Genomic DNA, 23,573 nt, shown 5'->3' with positions numbered 1-23,573 from the left:
TATCACTTCAGCATTGTCAAGTTTTCTTGATTGTAATGTTTATAATTGGTTAGTCTCCTATCAAATGAGTGACAGTATTTCTGATTTTTGAGCTTTGTCGCCACTGTTGCTCTGCGTTTTGCAGTTTGGACATGTTTGTGCAGGCAAGATGCACCTTCCAGGGCTTTTCACTTGACTGTTGGAATGGGAATTGGCAAACTAACTGTGCAGGTAGCTCTGGAACAGAAATGCAGTGTTATAAGAAGTTCTGTCAGAACATCCTTTATATTTCAATTTGTTGCAATTTCTCTGAAGATTTTCTTTAATTCCAAGCGCTGTTTTGAATATGTTAAAACAGAATTAGTCTGATTTCTGTTCATCTGTTTTATTTATAAAGCCTAAACTAACATTGCTTTTTTGTTATCAATGTTATGTTTATAACTAAATGATGAATATTCAAAGTGAATATCTTAGACAAAATTGTTTTGTTCTTGTCCAGTTATATCCATCCTTTAACTCTACCTGAAAACTAGTATTAGTCTTGATTTTTGTGTATAATTCTGCAGAAGATCAGCATTTATCTGGAAGGATTTACTTGTAGAATTCATAGTTATTTCTTTCAAACAGAGTTGTGCATTTGCTTATTTAAATGGAAAATTAAGTGTTTTTAGTTGTCGTATTTGTCCCTAGTCTCACATGGAAAGTGTATTGTGGGATATAATATTGTGTACTGTCAACTCCCAGCATGCTTATATGTTTTATACTGATCTGATTAGCAATGATTATAGAAGAGAAAAGTACTCTAGATGCTGGAATCTGTACTAAAAACAAAAATTGCTGGAGATCATGGTGGGTCAGGCAGTATCCATAGAGAGAGAGTGCAAGCTAACGTTTTGAGTCAGGATAATTCTTCATCAGAACTCTGATCTTGGCTAGAAATGTTAGCTTGCTGTCTCTCCCCATGCATGTACTGCCTAACCCAATGTGATCTCCAGCAATTTTTGTTTTTGGTAACAGTGGTTATGTAATATTTTTATCCCAGATGTGAAGTTTTAGGTTTCTGATATTCTTAACTTCTCTCCTTCTCTTTAGGTGTTACAAACTGAGGGGAAACATCATGGAGCCAGATGTGATTAGAATGTATTCTTCTTCACCTCCGCCACTAGACGATGGAACTGAAATTGATGATGAGTTTGGTGAATTTGGTGGTTTTTCAGGAGTTGGTAGTTCAACGCTTGATTATTCTGACTTTGACTTAGAAGATCACCATGGGAATTTTATGCCCCCGAACCATTTTGTGCCTGGCCATGCATATTCCAGTCATCCAGATGGGTTTGCTGACTTTCATTCAGCAAATACCAGTGAAGGCAAAGTCTTTCTTTCTGATTTCGCCAGACCTGCAGAAGAAATGTTAAATGACATGACTATAAGTACTGATAAGGATGTAATTCGATCGAAACCTACGATAAATGTTTTTGATTGTACAGCAACAGAACAAACAATGGAATCCATGAAACTGACAGAAGTAGCTGCTAGATTTGATAGTCTGGCCAAGGATGCTCATGCAATAGATTTAGAATCGGAAGAGTTCAGCAATGATAAAAAGGCCAATCCCGAAATTCTGACAAATGGGTACCCAACAAATGATATAACACTCTCTCAGGGAATAGAAAGTATAGTCAATACAAATGATCAAAATGCACAAACAGCTACAAATGCTCACATTTCCAATCTCTGGTCAGAGTCCATGCCTGGATCAATTGAGGACTTTACAGAGTTCTCTGCATTTTCAAATGTTAAAGAATCGGATTTAACAGGAGAAACAGCAAGTATATCTCTATCTACTGTCAGCAAAGTGCTGCTCAAAGGAGAACATAATGCTGGCAATCATTCTGCTTTGGAGGAACCACCAGATGTTCAAGTCAGTTTGAACTTTACAGTGGCTGGTGATAAGCTAAAAGTTGCTTCAAATGGCATGGGTGGGAATGGGACAAATGCAGCCATAGAACACACCCAGTGCCACTCCTCTGACCCTAGTACTTCAGCTGACACAAGCCTTCCTAATCATGACTGGAATTCATCAGAACCAATGGAGCATATTGAAATTCAGAACCAAAATGCTGAACAACCAGTTCATGAATTTTTGGGAATAGTGAAAGAAGCCATTAACATAGAAAGTTCAGAGGTTCAATTAAGGGCAGATCAATCAGATAGTGAAAAGCAAGCTGGGGCAGAAATAGATTTGGAAATCTGTACTCCGAATGAGGAAGATGTTGGTGTTTGTTCAGACAGTGTTGCACATAGAACCTCCATGATTGAGCAAGACCATGCAGTCAATGGTGAGCCACTGGTGACTGATGGGCAAAGGACAGAGGGAATTGAGTCAGATCACTTTGAAATTTCAAGAAGCAAGTGCTTACAAAATGTTGATTTTGCTGCTTTTAGTCCAGTGTTGAATTCCGCTGCTGTGGATGATGTTGGAACAGTTAATATGCATTGTAGAAACTCTGACAACAAAACATCCTCAAAGTTGGCAACAGAAGAGTTTGCTACATTTCAGGAAGCTGGTGTTAAAGATGAATTTGGTGACTTTGGCAGTATGGGTGCTGACTCCCTACAAACATTTGCTAATTTTTCTGAATCTCCAGAAAAGGATGTTCAAACAGAACTTGCTGTTTATCATGAAGGTGGCCTGGAGTTTAGTGAGCATGAAACTACCACCACAATTACAAAGACAGATGATGAGGATTTTGGAGAATTTGGGTCTATTCAGGAAGGTAACAATGAGTCTGAGTTTGCAGGATTCAAAAGTGTTGAAGACTTTACAACTGAGCAAGACACTGAGTGGAATGCTTTTGGGGATTCGGTGGCTGAAAGTACATCGTGGGCATCCTTTGGTGAAGAACAGTCTGTTGGTGCCTTTAAAGAAGAAATTAGCCAATGCAGCAGGACAGAAGTTGCCCTTTCAACTGTCAAACATTTAACTGGCTGGGTAGACTCTACTCCTGTTCAACACATTGGAGAAGAAATCACAATTAAAAATACAAGTTCATTTGAAGAACCTCTGTCACAAGTAAGTGTTGCTGATTTTGAAATGTTGGCACTTGAACAGCAAATCAGTCAACTTTGTTGATTTTGTTTGTTTTAAAGTATTGATACGTACAAATATTCAAGTTTGAGAAGATTTGTAGCTTGGGTGCTCGTTGTCATGGTTTTGTTCGCCGAGCTTTTGTGTTGCAGACGTTTCGTCCCCTGTCTAGGTGACATCCTCAGTGCTTGGGAGCCTCCTGTGAAGCGCTTCTGTGTTGTTTCCTCCGGCATTTATACTGGTTATCTGCCTTTGCTAAAGTGTCAGGGCAGCCACAAAGCATTATAAACGCCGGAAGAAACAACACAGAATTGCTTTACAGGAGGCTCCCAAGCACTGAGGATGTCCCCTAGACGGGACGAAACATCTGCAACACAAGTTCCCAGCTCGGCGAACAGAACCACAACATACAAATATTTAATGTTTTAAAACTCTGCATCAGTTTCTTTTGCTTTTAAATGCAGTTTGACAAGCAACCTTTACTAAGGCCCCAAAGCAAAGCTTTATATTTGAATATGAGGGACTATCCAACAGTAGTTGAGAACAGTTCACCTAATAGTTTTAACCACTTCCTGAGCGAGAGTACTGAAAACAAATGCTGGAGATCACACCGGGTCAGACAGCATCCATGGAGAGAGAGCAAGCTAATGTTTCTTGTCTAGATGACTCTTCAGAGGTTATGATTTGGAGATGCCGGTGTTGGACTGGGGTGTACAAAGTTAAAAATCACACAACACCAGGTTATAGTCCAACAGGTTTAATTGGAAGCACACTAGCTTTCGGAGCGACGCTATCACTTGATGAAGGAGTGTCGCTCTGAAAGCTAGTGCTTCCAATTAAACCTGTTGGACTATAACCTGGTGTTGTGTGATTTTTATCTTGAGGTTGTTGACTTCTATTTGTATAATAGGGAAATTAAGATCTGAGAATTGTGGATGCAAAGTTCATCTTGCCAGTGTGGATTACTACATAACTGCACTGACATGTTGTATCTCCAAATGCGTTATGAAGATTTATTAATTAGTAATTTGTAGTATTGTGATAGAAATTGAGAATTGAGACAGCAAAAGTCTCCAGATGTTTGAGCACATCACCCATGGTATTTTGTAATGTTTTATGGGTCAGATCTTCTGAAATATGAGATGTGTACAGATGTCAGTTAGGATAAAGCTGCTTGTTGAATAATCAGTCTAACAGAGAATGTACCTGCCTCATGGGCTTCAATGTTTTCGATGTGCAGAGGCGGGGCAAAAATGTGTCTCTGAGGTTTCATTTAGACTACAGTTTATAACATTGCTGATTGATTTCTGCTTTGCACTTTTCTAATTGTATATTGTGGATTTGAAGTTACGGCCTCCACTGAGTCAAGAATGAGTTGGAGTGCTTGCTTCAGGGAATGTTATGTGCCTTTGCTGAAATGTCAGGACAGCTACAAACCCTGAAGTTTACATTCAGTTAATGCTGACTGCTGAGACAATGTGAAGCAAAACAACTTTGCATCGACCTTGCATTTGCAGTATAAGAAGTGAGATCAGAGGTATGAAACACGAGTGGAGATAGGATTTTGCAGCTGAGAGGTAATGAATAGAAAGGTAGGGTATTACAATGAATCTCTCATTGCAATTAAATTGCAGCTGGATCATTTTCTTATGGAAGGTTAGTTATTGCAAAGCAAAGGGGCAGAAAAGGTTCACAGGATCTTGAAGAGTTCACATCTAACAAAATGGTGTGTAGATTGTCAAATTGGTAACGGGACCATAAATTTTGCATTAATGCTGGAAACATAAATAGGAAAGTTATAGAATTCTTCAGCACAAGTGGTACTAAAATTTAACTGTAGAGTCATGGGGAGATACAGCTTGGAAATAGACCCTTTGGTGCAACTCGTCCATGCCAACCAGATGTCCTATATAAATCTAGTCCCATTTACCAGCACGTGGCCCATATCCCTCTAAACCCTTTCTATTCATAGTCCTATTCATATACCCATCCAGATGCCTTTTAAATGTTGTAATTGTACCAGCCGCCTCCACTTCCTCTGACAGCTCATTCCATACACGCACCATCCTCTATGTGGAAAAGTTGCCCCTTAAGTCCCCTTTAAATCTTTCCCCTCTCACCATAAACCTATGCACTCTAGTTTTGGACTCCCCCACCCCAGGGAGTCCATTTACCAAATCTCTGCCCCTCATGATTTTATAAACCTCGATAAGGTCACCCGTCAGCTTCTGATGCTCCAGATAAAATAGCCCCAACCTATCCTTCTAGCTCAAACCCTCCAACCCTGGCAACATCCTTATAAATCTTTTCAGAACCCTTTCAAGTTTCACCATGCCCTTCATATAGGAGGGAGACCAGAATTGTGTACACTATTCCAAAGTGGTCTCACCAATGTCCTATGCAGCTGCAACATGACCTCCCAAGTCCTGCATTTTGTGGCAATCTGCAGCACATAAAATGACTTTGTTGGTTTATATGTGTCAGAAACATATTCTAATGTTTGCTGTTAGATTTGCTATTCTAATCACATGAAAAAAGTGAAAAGTCAATAAAAAGGGAATGGCAAATGTTTGAAGGAATGGGCAAATAGCTCCAGTGCTTATCTCCAAAAGAGACCTTCTGACCATTGCCCCTTGACATTCTCACTATCAGCATTTTGGTGGTTACCTGAGTGTAACAAAAGGGCAATTTTCCACACTATCTGTGACAACTGGTGTTGTCATTGCACTGCAAGAATCATCAGTTCTACAGCTAGGATGTGATTGGGACCCATTCTCTTTGTTGTGTTGAAGGCACTCTGCCATTTCTTGATGGCACAGTGGGAATTAAATTCATTGAAGGTTGGCGTCTGAGATTGTGGAGAGCTTTGGAGGAGCTAAAAAGAATGACCACTGAGTAATTCCTGGAATGGTTGTAGGTTGTGGTTGTTAATATTGCTGATTACTCACTGCCCCAAGTTTGAGTTCCAAATCACAAGGTTGGCAGATGTTGTCATTGTGAAAATGGGTACATTCAGTTTCTCCATTATGAAGATGGAACTTGATTTCTACAAAAACCTTTGGTGGTTGTTTAATTGGGTTCGATGTCTAGCTGGCAGCGAAGTGCTTAATCTTTTTTTGGAGGCATTGGAATGGCAAATGCAACCACTGGGTAGATGGGATCCAGTGGTGATTCCACACTCGGTCAATTATGTGGCTTAAGGGCAGCAGCGAATGCTCACTGAGACAGGGGCTCTTCTGGTGCATGGTAATGTCCCTGCATCTGGACCAGGAGGGCAGAACCATCTCCTTCAGAGGGCTGAAGGTAGGGAGTGAAGCTGCTTCCTTCTCATTGGGGCACATGGATGCTTTTGTTTTATGTCTCCTGTTCTTCTCGTGCATCAATTTTTCTCTTGGGACCCTTGCTGATATTTGTGAGCTTTTTTGTTTTTTTGACTTTTCGTCTACAACTGTTTACTCCATTTCTATTCCCTCATTTTGTACCTGGATATGTTTCAACCCAGGTGATGGGGGGGGAAAGAGAAGCATGTGGGATCGTGCTTGTCAGGGGCTGAAGGTAAAGGGCCTAAGTCTTATTCAACAGAGAATGGGGCACAATACTTTCTCAAAGAAAAGAGGTTGAAGCTTGATTATTTGCAGCTAATTGAGGGAGGATGGTGGAATGGCACTTGAATAGTTGCTAAAAGACTGGTTCTAAAACTTGCCATTGGATGAGAAATCTCTGCCACTCAAGTTAGTATTGTCTGCTTGTGTTTAGCGCTGTTTATGGTTGTTGACACTTTCTATTGCTGCTGTTTTCTTTTAATGCTCAGCTTTGGGTTTTTAGAAATGTACTGCATTTTGACTTCTGTCTATTTCCATTGAGTCTCTTCCTTGAGTTCAGCTTCAAGTATTTTCCACCCGGAATCAAATACCTTAGATATTTATGAGCAGACTTTCCATAAATAGTTTTCTAAATTTTTGTTTTAAGTTAAAGGTTTAATGTTTTCTGATCCAATTAAATGACCACTGTCTTTAATGTCCTGATTTCCATTAATCTCCAATTCCCATGCTGCTCCTCTTGCAGGTTATGCTCTTCACTGTCAGAAATTTGAAAATCTGTGCTGTAATGTAGTTGGCCATCATTGGGTAACTATTTCAAATAATATTACACTTTCTATCTTCAAATTATGCTAACTAATATTGTCTCTAAATCTGTGCTGTTTTGAAGTAAACAGGCCAAGGTTTAATCCCTTTATGGGTTCTGATTGTGGCTGGCTGGGCCATCATTCATCACCTATTCCTCATTGTCCTTGAGAAGATGGTGATAAGACACCTTGAGGTACTAGTTTTATGCCCAGACTCTTATTAGGGATTTTTAACCCAGTAACAGTTACTAAAAAGTGATTTACTTTCAAGTGACAGCCAAGGATGACAAGTGACATGGGGAGCTTATGGGTAGTCTGCAGCCATTGTTCTTATAGATGGTCGAGTCTGCCAGATGATATTGGTGGAACCTTAGCGCGTGTGTGCTGGTGGCGAAGGGAGTGAAAATATTTCAGGTGCTGATCAAGTATGCTACTTTGTCCTGAATGATGTCAAGCAGCTTGAATTGGCTGGAACTGGACTCTTCCAGATAAGCGTGGAACTCTTTAGCCTATCTCAGTGAATACAATTCTTCAAGTGACTACATTGTAGGACAGAGTAGAAATCTCGCAATGAGTACTTGTAGGAAAGACGCTGTGTTTACAGATTCAAATCTTCATGCAGATTGGTCAAATCAAACTGACAAAACAAAGAGTTCCTAGAGTGTATTTGGGGCAGCTTCTCCGAACAGCATGCTATGGAGTTACTTGAACAAGCTGTTTTAGACCTGCTAACTGATAACTGGGTTAGTTAATTACCTTGGTGAAAAATCCTTGTGGTAAGTGTGATCAGAACTTGCTCGAATGTAGAACAGGTAAAAGCCATTTAGGTTGTAGTTGAGAAATTTAGATATGGAAAATAATGCCTTACTCTAGAAGACAGTTACAAGGATATGAATGCATGAAAATGGAATTGGAAACAGGATAAAAGGTCCTTTGGCGCCTTCCAAACCCCCTTCCACGCCCACCTAGCAGGAATAGGTTAGCAGATACAGAGGAACACCCCCATTTGTAAGTTCTCTTCTAAGCCATACATCCATTTGAGAGAGAAATATATTGTTTCTTCACTGTAGCTAGCTCAGTTTATTGGAAGTCTTTTCCTACCAACAATCTGAATGCTAAGGACTGTAGTGGTTCAAGAAAGAAATTCACTTCTGTTCTTCTTAGGGGCATTTAAGGATGGACAATAACTGCAGTTTCACCAAGTAGAAAAGAATTAGCAGATAATTTTGAAAATGCAAGTATAAAAGACTTGAGTAGATACATTTAAAGGGTAAAACTAGGGAATTAATAAGAGAAAATGAGGAAATGACAAACTTTAAACAAATATTTTCTATCTGTCTTCATAGTAGATGACACAGTGTATTCTAAGAAAGGTAGTAAAGCAGGAGTGGGGAGAGAGTGAGGGAGGAACTTGGAGCAATCGCAATCACTCGATCTAAAGTACTGGGCAAACTATACAGTGTATTTGGTTGAAAGGCAGATAAATCCCTTGAAAGTGATGGCCTGCATCCTGGAGAAGTAGTCGATGCAGATGTAATAGTTGTACTGGTTTTAATCTTCCAAAATTCCCTATATAGGGATTGAAAAGCTTCAAATTACCCAATTCACAAAAGGAGGAAGCCAGAGAGAAGGAAACTACAGACAGTTAACTCCACATCTAATCATAGGGGGAGTCCTGGAATCTATTATTTAAAAAGCAGTCAACATGGTTTTCTGAAAGAATTCATATTTAACTAACTTATTAGAATTCTTTTAAGGAAGTAACAAACAATGTAGATAAAGGAGAAACTGTATGAGCTATACTGAGATTTCCGAAGGCATTTGATAAAGTGCCACGGCAAAGTTTACTACAAAAATAAAAACTCATCATGCAGGTGCGTACATTAGGATGAATAATTAGATGGTCACTTAGCCTGAAGATTATAAAGAATAGGCATGAATGAGTCACTCTTGAGTTGGCAAGGTGTCACAAATTGAGTGCCAAACTGATTAATGCTGGGGTTTCATTTATTTTGTTACAACATGGCGATTAACCCCTCTGCTAATTAAACCAAACATCCAGAAAAGTTCAGCTCGCCTCATAATCTGTTTGTTCATATGAGTGATGGAATATCAATTTATTCTTTAACTTTAAAAGTGAACATTAAACAACAGCTATTTATAGCTCTAAGCCTCCTGTCTCTTGACTGCTTGTTATCTGCCTCCAACTCTGTAACCACCTACTGTTCCAATAACCAATAGAATTAAAATTACATCAATTTAATTTCCAAAGCTAGACAGCGGCTATCGTCTCCAGTGTCCTCCTTCCCCTGGCTGTAGATCTCCCTGGATTGTCTTTGGTCTTTTGCTGCAGAGATGTTTCATATGAAAAAGGTATCTTTTGATAGTGTTTTGCTGTTGGTTACTCAAATGATGGTAGTTGGTTACTCTCTTTGGCTAACTTTCAAAATGTTGGCTTCTTTATCCCCCAAACAGCAGATCGTTTATTGGTTCAATGTTGGCAAAACAGTAAAATTCAAATTCGATTGGGTTTCAATATCTTGGGACATAATTTAAACTGGTTAAATTTGAGCTGTTGTGAAAACATCGCAATCAAAAGTCAGGTATTTGTTTCACAGCCAAATGTTTCATATTTTCAATTTTGCAGTATACTGAGACTGCTTATCAGTGACATGATAGATCCCTGACTAACAAGAGTCTAAGGTTATCAGGATAGCTTGGAATCTATACTTAAGGCCAAATCAAATCAGCTGTGATCTTATTGAATGGTGGAATGGGCTCACTCGATTGAAAAGCAGCCTCCTATTTCTTATGATCTACAGAATAGCTTCCTGTAGATGCTGAGTAAAGCCTGTTTTTGTATGAATGCCTGACTGCATTGTGCAGGGTAAAAGCCATTTGCCCATGTATGGGCTGTTCTTGTATTGCACCTAAAACACTCTACAGTCTTCACCTTTCACAAATCTCACAGTTTATTTACTGGCTTGATCATCAATAAAAACAGTAGAAAATAGTGGGGGAAAAAAAATCGCTGAGGAATGCCAGTAAATAGCCTGACTCCAGACTGATCCATAAATGTTTAACTAATTTTGGGCATAGAAATTGGAGGAAATTCCTGCGCAGTATTTCAGATTTCCTTTGTGACTGTGAGATGATTATATTAATGCATTTTAAAAAGTGGCAAAGTATCAGGTGTTACCTAGACCTCTGTGGGAAGCTAGGGAAGTAATTGCTGGGCCTCATGCTGAGATAATTGTATCATTGATAGTAACACGTGAGGTGCCCGAAGACTGGAGGTTGGCTAACGTGGTGCCACTGTTTAAGAAAGGTGGTAAGGGCAAGCCAGGGAACTGTAGACCAGTGAGCCAGGCATCAGTGGTGGGCAAGTTGTTGGAGGGAATCCTGAGCAACAGGGTATACATGTATTTGAAAAGATAAGGACTGATTAGGGATAGTCAACGTGGCTTTGCATGTGGGAAATCATGTCTCTCAAATTTGATTTCATTTTTGAAGAAATAACTAAGATGTTTGAGGGCAGAGTGGTGGATGTGATATATGTGGATTACAGTAAGGCGTTTAACAAGGTGCCCCATGGGACACTGGTTAGCAAGGTTAGATCTCATTGGAATACAGGAGAACTAGCCATTTGGATACAGAATTGGCTCAAAGGTAGAAGACAGAGGGTGGTGGTGTAGGGTTGTTTTTCAGACTGGAGGCCTGTGACTAGTGGAGTGCCACAAGGATCGGTGCTGGGTCCTCTACTTTTCATCATTTAGATAGATGAGTTTGGATGTGAGCATAAGAAGTATAGTTAGTAAGTTTGCAGATGACACCAAAATTGGAGGTGTAGTGGATAGCGAAGAAGGTTACCTCAGATTTCAACAGGATCTGGACCAGATGGGCCAATGGGCTGAGAAGTGGCAGATGGAGTTTAATTCAGATAAATGAGAGGGGCTGCATTTTGGGAAAGCAAATCTTAGCAGGACTTAATGGTAAGGTCCTAGGGAGTGTTGCTGAGCAAAGAGACCTTAGAGTGCAGGTTCATAGCTCCTTGAAAGTGGAGTCGCAGGTAGATCGGATAGTGAAGGTGGCGTTTGGTATGCTTTCCTTTATTGGTCAGAGTATTGAGTACAGGAGTCGGGAAGTCATGTTGTGGCTGTACAGGACATTGGTTAGACCACTGTTGGAATATTGCATGCAATTCTGGTCTCCTTCCTATAGGAAGGATGTTGTGAAACTTGAAAGGGTTCAGAAAAGATCCATAAGCATGGTGCCAGCATTGGAGGATTTGAGCTTTAGGGAGAGTTGAATAGGCTGGGGCTGTTTTCCTTGGAGCGTCGGAGGCTGAGGGGTGATCTTATAGAGGTTCATAAGATCATGAGGGGCATGAATAAGATAAATAGACAGTCACTTTCCTGGAGTGTGGGAGTTGAAAACTAGAGGGCATAGGTTTAGGGTGAGAGGTGAAAGATATAAAAGAGACCTAAGTGGCAACGTTTTCACGCTGAGGTTAGTATGTGTATGGAATGTGCTGCTAGAGGAAGTGGTGGAGGCTGGTACATTTGTAGCATTTAAAAGGCATCTGGATGGGTATATGAATATATCCCAGGTGCTGGCAAATGGGACTAGATTGGGTTGGGATATCTGGTCAGCATGGACGAGTTGGACTGAAGGCTCTATTTCTGTGCTGTACATCTGAGAGGAGTCTGGGTAACCCAAGATGGAGGACAGAAAAAATATCTGGCTGTAACAGCTGCTCCTTTTTTTGAGGTATTTTATGTGTTGGAGGTGATTTCCTCGAATTCCAGGAGCAGCAATTACTGTTTTATGTGCTGTTGCACTGTTTTGGAACTTTGGAGAAAAAAAAGTCAAAACCACAGCACTTTTAAAAGGCAGAAGAACAGACTAAGGAAGCACATGGTGAGGTCAGTGCAGGAGAAAGAGAGATATCGGAGTGCATCTAGGAAAATCAAAAAAGTGATATTTTCAACTGATCTTGGAGGAACCTGTCTGGGAGAAGTCACAGCTCAGAAGTAGATAAGTGGATTTTAAGCGTTGTCTTAAAATAAGTCTGCAGTAGTGAGTAGACTGGGTTCTTCCTTGATTATTTTGTTGAAATATGTCTCTTGATTAAACTTAAAATATAAGCTATAAGTATTAAGTTAGCCTGGAGCAGTGTTTTGTAGAGGAATGAGACTGCTATTTCCTGGGTCTGTAGATTGAAAGAAGCAAAAATGGCCCTTAGTAGAATGATATGCTCATCATGTCGGATATGGGAGTCACAGGAGAGTTTACAGGTTACTGAGGATTATATCTGCAATAAATGCCTTTGGTTGTGAATCCTATCAGATTGAATGGATCTGTTGGAGAGGCCGTTAAAGGCAATGAGGAATTTACAAGAGCAAGGGGTATGATGGATGGCAATTATAGGAAGAGGGAGAAGCCTCACATACACATAGATGGGTTAACTCCAGGAAAGGTAAGAGAGGTAGGCAGGTAGTACAGGAGTCTTCTGTGACTATCCCGATTTCGAACAAGAGTGCTGTTTTGGAAACTGTAGGGGGTGATGGATTCTCAGGGGATCATAGCACAAACAGTCAAGTTTCTGGTATTGTAACTAGCTCTAATGTAATGAGAGGTAAGTTGGGTTCTAAGTGATCCGAGGTACAGACAGATGTTTCTGTGGCCAGCAGTGAAGAATCAGAATGGTGTGTTGCTTCCCTGGTGTCAGGATAAAGGATGTCTCTGAGAGTGCAGAATGTTCTCGCGGGGAAGTGGGACCAGCAGGAGGCCATTGTACACAGTGGAACCAATGACATAGGAAGGGAAAAGGTTGAGATTCTGAAGGGAGATTACACAGAGTTAGGCAGGAATTTAAAAAGGCGGTCCTTGAGAGTAGTAATATCTGGATCACACCTGGTGCTATGAGCTAGTGAGGGCAGGAATAGGAGAATAGAGCAGATCAATGTATGGCTGAGGAGCTGGTGTATGGGAGGAGGACTGGTACAGTTGAGAACAAAGGCGAACCAAACAGTCAGGGCAGGCAAGGACAAGGTAGGACTAATAAGTTAAACTGCATTTATTTCAATGCAAGGGGCCTAACAGAAGGCAGATGAACTCCGGGCATGGTTAGGAACATGGGACTGGGATATCATAGTAATTACAGAAACGTAGCTCAGGGATGGACAGGACTGACAGCTTAATGTTCCAGGGTACAAATGCTACAGGAAGGACAGAAAGGGAGGCCAGAGAGGAGGGGGGAGTGGCCTTTTTGAGGGATAGAATTACAGCTGTGCTGAGGGAGGATATTCCCGGAAATACATCCAGAGAAGTTATTTGAGTGGAACTGAGAAATAAGAAAGGGATGATCACCTTATTGGGATTATACTATAAACCCCCTAATAGTCAGAGGGAAATTGAGAAACAAATTTGTAAGGAGATCTCAGTTATCTGTAAGAATAATAGGGTGGTTATGGTAGGGGATTTTAACTTTCCAAACATAGACCAAGACTGCCTTAGTGTTAAGGGTTAAGTGTGTAGAAGAAAAGTTTTTGAATTTTTCTGAAAATTCAGTATGTGGATGTACCGATGAGAGAAGGTGCAAAACTTGACCTACTCTTGGGAAATAAGGCAGGGCAGGTGACTGAGATGTCAATGGGGGAGCACTTTGGGGCCAGTGACCATAATTCTATTAGATTTAAAATAATGATGGAAAAGGATAGACCAGATCTAAAAGTTGAAGTTCTAAATCGGAGAAAGGCTAATTTTGACGGTATTAGGCAAGAACTTTTGAAAGCTGATCGGGGGCAGATGTTCGCAGGTAAAGGGACGGCTGGGAAATGGGAAGCCTTCAGAAATGAGATAACAAGAATCCAGAGAAACTATATTCCTGTCAGGGTGAAAGGAAAGGCTGGTGGGTATAGGGAATACTGGATGACTAAAGAAATTGAGGGTTTGATTAGAAAAAGAAGGAAGCATATGTAAGATATAGACAGGATAGATCGAGTGAATCCTTGGAGCATAAAGGAAGTAGGAGTATACTTAAGAGGGAAATCAGGAGGGCAAAAAGGGGACATGAGATTGCTTTGGCAAGTATAATTAAGGAGAATCCAAAGAGTTTTTACTAATACATTTAAGGACAAAAGGGTAACTAGTGAGAGAGTAGGGTCCCTCCAAGATCAGCAAGGCAGCCTTTGTGTGGAGCAATAGGAGATGGGGGAGATACTAAACAAGTATTTTTTGCATCAGTGCTTACTGTGACAAAGGATATGGAAGATGTAGAATGTCAGGAAATATATGGTGACAGCTTGAAAAATGTCCTTATTACAGTGGAGAAAGTGCGAGGATGTCTTGTAACGCATAAAAGTGAATAAATCCCCAGGATCTGATTGGGTGTATCCTAGAACTCTGGGAAGCTTGTGAAGTGATTGCTGGGTCTCTTGCTGAGATATTTGTATTATTGATAGTCACAGGTGAGGTGTCGGAAGACTGGCAGTTGGCTAACGTGGTGCCACTGTTTAAGAAGGGTGGTAAGGACAAGCCAGGGAACTATTGGCCAGTGAGCCTGATGTCGGTGGTGGGCCCACTACTTTTGATCATTTTATATAAATGATTTGGATGTGAGCATAAGAAGTATTTTTAGTAAACTTGCTGATGACACCAAAATTGGAAGTGTAGTGGACAGCGAAGAAGGTTACCTCAGGATTACAACAGGATCTTGGTCAGATGAGCCAATAGGCTGAGGAGTGGCAAATCAAGATTAATTTAGAAAAATGTGAGATGCTGCATTTTGCGAAAGCAAATCTCAGCAAGACTTTTACACTTGATGGTAAGGTCCCAGGGAGTGTTGCTAAACAAAGAGATCTTGGAATGCAGGTTCATAGCTCCTTGAAAGTGGAGTCGCAGGTAGGTAGGATAGTGAAGAAGGCGTTTGGTATGCTTTCCTTTATTGGTCAGAGTATTGAGTACAGGAATCAGGAAGTCATGTTGTGGCTGTACAGGACATTCGTTAGGCTACTTTTGGAATATTGCATGCAATTCTGGTCTCCTTCCTATGGGAAGGATGTTGTGAAACTTGAAAGGGTTCAGAAAAGATTTACAAGGATGTTGGAGGATTTATACAGGTCAGTTGGAAATACTCACAGGAACTCTGCTTCATCCACTACCACCACGTTACCCCAGGGACAATGGTAGGATGAGATCGTCCTCTGAGATGTAAATGTCCTAATCCTGGGGAATCGTTTTGCAGATGATTTCCTGACTCTGATTCCCCAAAACAATGCCGGTGTGAAATGTCCTAGCTTCGGGGGATGGTAATGAAAGCATTTCTGAATGGAAGAGATTGAATGATCGTTTAATTTGATAATAGTAGGGGAGTAGTTGTAAATGACTGTGTCTAAATGGAGTGGAAGTCGTCTACATTCCTGTCCCCACCCAATTCCAGAATATTCAGTCAGTGCAGTTTAACCGTTTAATATTACATGAATATCCAGAGGGATAGTCCAATGTAATCTTTTATCATTACATACTTGCCCAAACATTGCAAAAATTGCTAACTATTCTGCTAATTATTTAAATATTAATAGTTTGTTTGCAATTCTAATATTTGTTTAATTTAATTTTAATGAGAACACTTAATTCACTGATTCTGGAGAAATGCTTTGCAATTCATTAGTTAGGTATGACATCACCTTGAGTCAGCCTAACCCATTGGGGGTCAGATGCTTGTTTCACTGCTACAGGTCCAACTGCTAACTGTAAGATCCATTGCTTGTATTATCAGATGTCAGGAGTCCTATTATGCCAAATCTCAGTATTCGTCTGTTATCATCTGTGTTGCTGGACCCAGGACCCTTCCTATACTGTTATGCCCCAATATGGCTCAATCCATTTACTGTGTCTGGCAGTATTTGGTTTCAAAAGCTAGGTGATGCTGTTTTGTACTTGAAAAGTGTTTGTATAGTGGAGATGCACCCTCGATCCCATGCCTCTGTGTTTTGTGCAATAGCCTACTGTGGGTAACCTTATCAAACACCACTGAAATCCATATACACCACATCAACCACTTTACCCTCATCCATCTGTTTGATCACCTTTTCAAGGAACTGAGTAAGGATTGTGAGTAAAGCATGACCTATCCTTCACAAAACTGTGTTGACTATCCCTAATCAATTTATTCCTTTCTAGATAATCTTTAAATCCTATCTCTTATTACCCTTTCCAACACTTTACCCACAACCGAAGTAAGGCTCACAGGTCTATAATTATACAAGGTTGTCTTTATCCCCCTTCTTGAACAAGGGAACAAAATTTGCTATCCTTAAGTCTTCTGGCACTGTTCCTGTAGACAATGATGACATAAAGATCAAAACCAAAGGCTTGGCAATCAGCAGTAGCTGGTCCTTGAATATGCTCCACATTTCGACTGTGCCCATCCCCTGCAGTTTCCTTCCCCATCCTATGCATCCTAAGTATCGCCTAATTGCATCTTAATTGCCTTTCTCCCAGCTATAACTTTTGCCCTGCGGTATATATCCATTCCTTTCCCTCACTGTGACCTCTTTTCTGTTTTCTGCCCCATTACAAGCCTCTTCCCCTCGGACTTCTCTACCACCCCCATCAATAATAAACTGCAAACATGTTTTCTGTCTACTGTATCCTAAAGTTAGTAACCTCCTTTTCTTTTCTTAACATTCTATTACCCTAAATCTGCCATATCTTGCCACTGCCTACTGGTGAAACCTGCCCTAGTTAATCTTTATCTTATGTGCCTTGATCTAGCTGTATGCTGGAAAGCGGATAAGATATTGAGTTGGATCTGATGAGATAGGGAACTGTAAAGAGAAAACAGAATTGAGAAAATCTTGGAGGGAAAAATGAAGATTTATCAAATTTTACATTGCTGGATGTGCTGAAGTACTGAGTAAGTCATTTATGGCACCCTTTGAGGACAGTGTCATGTTGGATCATGACAAGTGAGCAGGTGCAAAAAGCTTTACCAGGATTTGTCTGGATTGGAATGTATTAGCTTTAAGTAGAGGTCGGACAAACGTGGATAGTTTTCGCTACGGTATTGAGACAGAGGGGCTACCTGATTGAAGTATATAAAATTATGACCAGCATGGATAGGCTGGAGAGTAGGAGTCTTTTTCCCAGCGTGGACATGTCAAATACTAGAGGCATAGATTTAAGGTGAGAGGAGTAACGTTTAAAGGTGACGTGCAAGGAAACCTTTTACACATGGGGGGGTTATAGGTACCTGGTAATCACTGGGTAAAAAATGAGGTCTGCAGATGTTGGAGATCACAGCTGAAAATGTGTTGCTGGTTAAAGCACAGCAGGTTAGGCAGCATCCAAGGAATAGGAAATTCGACGTTTCGAGCATAAGCCCTTCATCAGGAATGAGGAGAGTGTGCCAAGCAGGCTAAGATAAAAGGTAGGGAGGAGGGACTTGGGGGAAGGGCGATGGAGATGTGATAGGTGGAAGGAGGTCAAGGTGAGGGTGATAGGCCAAAGTGGGGGTGGGGGCGGAGAGGTCAGGAAGAAGATTGCAGGTTAGGAGGGCGGTGCTGAGTTGAGGGAACCGACTGAGACAAGGTGGGGGGAGGGGAAATGAGGAAGCTGGAGAAATCTGAAACCTGGTAATCACTGCCAGGAGACAAGGTTAAAGCAGATACATTAGCAAAGTTTGAGGCACTTAGACAGGTCAGGAGATAGAGGTATCCAGACCATGTGCAGACAGATTGAATTAATTTAGGATGGCATTATGCTTAGCACAGACATGGTGGGCCAAAGGCCCTGTTTCTGTGCTGTTCTATGTTCAAAATACAGGCCTGAAGAGCTTAGCAATCAGTAATGCAGAGTGTTGCAGTAGATCGGAGTTTGAGGTCTTACATAATGTGGGAGGGGTGGGCTGGCAATGCGAGTTGAATCTTGGCCCTCGTGAATGAAGGAGATGTTTACATTTCCTGCGGTTGCAGGGGAAGGTGCCGGGGGTGGAGGTTGGGTTGGTGGGGGGGTGTGGATCTGACGAGGGAGGTTGGTGGGGGGTGTGGATCTGACGAGGGCACCTTCCCCTGCAACCGCAGGAAATGTAAAACTTGCGCCCACACCTCCACACTCACTTCCCTCCAAGGCCCCAAGGGATCCTTCCATAGCCGCCACAAGTTCACCTGTACCTCCACACACATCATCTATTGCATCCGCTGCACCCGATGTGGCCTCCTCTATATTGGTGAGACAGGCCGCTTACTTGCGGAACGCTTCAGAGAACACCTCCGGGCCGCCCGAACCAACCAACCCAATCACCCCGTGGCTCAACACTTTAACTCTCCCTCCCACTCCACCGAGGACATGCAGGTCCTTGGACTCCTCCACCGGCAGAACACAACAACACGACGGCTGGAGGAGGAGCGCCTCATCTTCCGCCTGGGAACCCTCCAACCACAAGGTATGAATTCAGATTTCTCCAGTTTCCTCATTTCCCCTCCCCCCACCTTGTCTCAGTCGGTTCCCTCAACTCAGCACCGCCCTCCTAACCTGCAATCCTCTTCCTGACCTCTCCACCCCCACCCCACTCCGGCCTATCACCCTCACCTTGACCTCCTTCCACCTATCCCACCTCCATCGCCCTTCCCCCTAGTCCCTCCTCCCTACCTTTTATCTTAGCCTGCTTGGCTCTCTCTCTTATTCCTGATGAAGGGCTTATGCTCGAAACGTCGAATTCTCTATTCCTGAGATGCTGCCTGGCCTGCTGTACTTTGACCAGCAACACATTTGCACCTCGTGAATGAACATTGCAGACATGTCTGCTTTAAAAGGGCCCTGTGGTACTAAACAGCTTGAGACACCAAAGACCTGACTTTCATAATTCACTTTTCACCCTATACCAGCAGCCTGAGAGAACCTTAACTCATCTTGTACTGCTGACCCAATTTTGTTGCTCAAAATGCCCTCCATCTTCCATTGGGCCACGAGGCTTGATTTTCTTTGCAGCACCCTTTCCCCCCCAAACACCCACCAGCTCTCAGTTAAAGGGGCTAAACAAAGATGACAGATGGTAAGGTTCCTCCTTCAATGCCAGCTAACAGTTGCGTGTCTGTGACGCATCCTTTAGTTGATTGTAATGCCGAAGAGTTCTGCTAATACGTGCAATGTTGTATGAGGCATTCATGCATCTGAGAGTCCTGTCATACTTCCTGTGTCACATTTTGGGATCTGTATATGCACAAGTCTGTTACAGTTTTGGTGTTTAAATTTCATGTTCACAAAGTAGTAACAGAGGAAAAAGTAGGGAATGTATTAATCAGATACTAAAGCCATAAGAAAATGTTTTGTAGAAAAATGAAGTTTCCATATCCATAATTACAAGCAAGTAAAGTTGAGGCAAATTGCCATAATTAACTTTTGAAAATCCTTCTGCTTGCCATCATAGTTTTTCCTCCAAGATGAACATTCCTTGGTGTAGGTTAGTTTTCTAACATTTTATAAGCCCGAGTGTTGAGTTTGTGGTGGTGGTTCATTCCATCAGTCTCAGCTGCACAACCCAGGATGGCAACAGAACAAAGATTCCAACAGCATGTCTTTATCTTCCAAATTTTAAAAAGAGAGGACAAGTCAATTAATGACCATGTCAGGGCACTGGTCCTCTAGTAGAGTTTAAAAGAGTGAGGTGATCTTATTGCAACCCGCAAGGTCCTTATACGGCGGTTAGAAGTACTGAGACGTGTTTCCCCTGGATGGGGAGTCTAAACCGCGGATGTCTTTCACTCAATGAAATTCACTTAACTTTAGAGTTTTGTACCCCACGGCATTGTGTACATTGCATCACTGAATATATTTAAAGCTGAAATAGGCAGATGTTTTGCCCTTCAGGACATTGAGGAGATGGAGATTGTCACTCTTAATTCCATTTTTCTACCCAATCAGCCAGGATTGTCTTGAATGGTGAAGCAGACTTGATGGGCCAAATGACCTACTCTAATTTCTTCATGTCCTTTAACTCCAGTCCTTCACATCCCAAAGGAAAGCAAATTATTTTTGTTGGAGCAACAAAAGTGAATGGAAATATTTAATATGCAAAGAGCAAAGTTAAGATTGAGCTTTAGTAAGTTGATTTTAAAGGCAAAAATGCACATGCACCATGCTAGTTAATCTGAAAGTACAGGGAGTCATCCGAACATAACCAGTGTGGTAGCTGGAAAAAGTTAGATAGAAGTTCTTTTTCTTTTGAACTCTATTCTCAGTTGGTTACAGGAATTCACTTCTATTAATCTAATGAATAGAGGAAAATATGTTTTGAATCTGCCATCCAATTTCCCTCCTAGTATGGATCAGTTCTGTTTTAGATGTGGCTTTCTTTGAAAAGCAAAATTTTTTTTTCCAAATGTAGATTGACATGTTTTAATTTTATTTTTAGTTGTGTGTAATGTGCATATGTTTTATTATTAAAACCAATTCAACAATCTTATGTGTTTGTTTCAGTGAGCAACCCATGCTTTTATCAAAGAGTAAGGATGACCAATGATCTAATTGGGAGCTGACTTGCCCAGCTAGGATTATAACAGTACATCCTTAAGTAAGGATATCAAAGTCACTTACGTTCAAGAAGTGATGTCACCCATGGTCCATAGAATTGTAGAAATACTTCCTTATTCTTTTACTCCTTTGGTTCCAGCCCATCAGAGATATGGAAATAGAGGCTGGTATGTTATTTTTAGCTGTTTTAGAGTGGGACATTTATGCCAGGGTGTGGTTCCTGACTCTTGCCCTGGAGTTGGTGATAGATCTGGAGGTAAAGTGATGCAAATGACCAATAGTTCCTTGATCTCTTGCCAAAGTAAGCAATGCTCATTGTGAGCACAGGGCTTGAAAAGCCAGCATTGCCTTGATGACCACCACCTCTGCCACAATGACCCTTACTCTGTTGAAAATTGTCTCACTCACTTGTGACACATTGCTTTTCTGGAAGCAGATAAGAAACTAATTTGCATAGAAATCAGGAATCTGTTTTGTAGCTGAGTTTTTTTTGTCCTTTTGTAAACAAATTGCCTGTAACTCTGAGCTTGATTGTATTGACTCCACTGCTAAAGGGTTGATAATGTATTCTTGCTTTGCTGAATGGAAGCTGTACTTGGAATGGCTGGGAAAGTGTGAACTAAACACACTCAATCCGCCATGGATTGGCAATACCAAAGCAAGAGACTGGAGATGCTGCCAATATGAAACAAGAAGATTTTAAAAAGATGCTGAAAATACTCCTGAGGCTGGTAGCTGCTGGAGAGAAACAGTTGAAATTTCATTGACCTGAAATATTATCAGAATTAGTAAAAGTTAGAAATGTATTAGCTTTTCAACAATAAAAAGAACCAAACAAAGTATCTGTGATTAGTTGTAAAATGACATATTTATGCAAAAGGACTGGAAATGGAGCCAGCAAGGAAGTGAGGGGTGTGTCCTGGGGAGGTGTGACAGGCAGAATGATTAAACACCAAAAATGCAAGAAAAATGTGCCACCTGAACACCAAGCTGAGTATTTTCAGTATTATCTTCCACAGTGGGCTTGAAGTATCCTGTGGTGAATAGCTAGTCCCTTAATTGGATTAAAATGTACTTTGTGCATCTGGTTACACCAGAGAAGAAGATAATTCAGACTAATGCCAACTGTTGCTTGCTTAATGCAGGTGTCTTTGCTAAAGCGTCTGGAGCGAGTTTTCCAAACTTGTTTTTCTCCAGTGCCAGCTGTTAAAGTCACCAAAGAAGAAATCTGCTCCCTAGGGCAACTGCTGCAGTCTGGACTGGAGAAGGGAGACCAGGTCAAGGGAAACAATGGGTAAGATTGTGAACAAGTACATAAATTGCTGAGGGTTCACTTGTAAAAACATGGTTAAATGCACTGAAAATGATTGATTAATCTTATTAAGAATAAAAGCTCTAAACGTTGAGCTGATGAAGATTCAACTGAAATGTTCTTTGCATACTGCAGCAACAAAAATTTGTTAAATCCAAATGTGTACTTCCTGAAGCCAATATAAATGAAAATCTGTTACAAAATCTACTCTAAACAGAATATTTTAATCAAAGTGCTTAATCTGCTGAGTCATGTGTTTTATTGTGCTGAATTGCTTTTTTATTTCGTGTGGATCATGCAGGGAGTTGTTATCTTTGTGGACCGAGCTACAAGATATGGAAGATGCTCACGGCCTGAGATACCAGTGGGGTGGTTCTCACAGCAACAAAAAGCTTCTAATTTCTCTGGGAATTGATACCAGAAACATCGTAAGTTAATGGATTGGATGATAAAGGAGAATTGTGTTAGAGCTTGACTGCACCTTCCAAACCCATTGCTACAGTGAATAAGGCGTTTGGTATACTTTCTTTTTTTGGTCAGAGTATTGAGTACAGGAGTTGGGAGGTCATGTTGTGGCTGTGCAGGACATTGGTTAGGCCACTGTTGGAATATTGCATGCAATTCTGGTCTCCGTCCTATTGGAAAAATGTTGTGAAACTTGAAAGAGTTCAGAAAAGATTTACAAGGATGTTGTCAGGGTTGGAGGATTTGAGCTATAGGGAGAGGCTGAACAGGCTGCGGCTGTTTTCTCTGGAGCGTTGGAGGCTTAGGGGTGACCTTATAGAGGTTGACAAAATTGAGAAGTATAGGATAAATAGACAAAGTCTTTTCCCTGGGATCGAGGAGTCCAGAGTAGAGGGCATAGGTTTAGGGTGAGAGGGGAAAGATATGAAAGAGACCTAAGGGGCAACTTTTTCACACAGAGAGTGGTAAGTGTATGGAATGAGCTGCCAGAGGAAGTGGTGGAGGCTGGTACAATTGCCACATTTAAGAGGCATTTGGATGGGTATATGAATAGGAAGGGCTTGGAGGGATATGGGCCGGGTGCTGGCAGGTGGGACTAGATTGGGTTGGGATATCTGGTCAGCATGGACGGGTTGGACCGAAGGGTCTGTTTCCGTGCTGTACATCTCTGACTCTATGACTCTACTGCCACCTAGAAGGGCAAGGTTGGTGGAGGGTTAGCTTTTCAGATTAGAAGCCTGTGACCAGTGGTGTGCAACAAGAATCTGTTCTAGATTCACTGCTTTTCATCATTTATTATAAATGATTTGGATGTGAATATAGAAGGTATGTTTAGTAAGTTTGCAGAGGACACCAAAATTGGTGGTGTCGTGGACAGCGAAGGAGGTTACCTCAGAGTACAATGGGACCTTGATCAGGTTGGCCAGTGGACCGAAGCATGACAGATTGAGTTAGTTAGATAAATGTGAGATGCTGCGTTTGGAAAGGCAATTCAGAGCAGGACTAATACACTTAATGATGATGTTACGGGGAGTGTTGCTGAGCAGAGACCTTGGAGTGCAGGTTCG

At 41.3% G+C, this 23,573-nt stretch overlaps 1 protein-coding gene across 1 annotated transcript in view; it reads left to right on the top strand.

Moving 5' to 3' along the window:
• Positions 1-23,573, top strand: part of LOC132819910 (aftiphilin-like) — a 62,824-nt gene that overhangs the window by 14,069 nt on the left and 25,182 nt on the right. Inside the window, exons 2-4 of the mRNA XM_060831876.1 lie at positions 1,072-3,052; positions 21,875-22,023; positions 22,343-22,469. Of these exons, the coding sequence (XP_060687859.1) occupies positions 1,097-3,052; positions 21,875-22,023; positions 22,343-22,469 (2,232 nt within the window). The 5' untranslated portion in view covers positions 1,072-1,096. The remainder of the gene's footprint in view (positions 1-1,071; positions 3,053-21,874; positions 22,024-22,342; positions 22,470-23,573) is intronic.

The sequence above is a fragment of the Hemiscyllium ocellatum genome, chromosome 10 (assembly GCF_020745735.1).
Source record: "Hemiscyllium ocellatum isolate sHemOce1 chromosome 10, sHemOce1.pat.X.cur, whole genome shotgun sequence".
Taxonomy (NCBI): domain Eukaryota; kingdom Metazoa; phylum Chordata; class Chondrichthyes; order Orectolobiformes; family Hemiscylliidae; genus Hemiscyllium; species Hemiscyllium ocellatum.
Note: the sequence above shows the minus strand (reverse complement) of the source record. Positions and strands in the feature narration are given on the sequence as shown.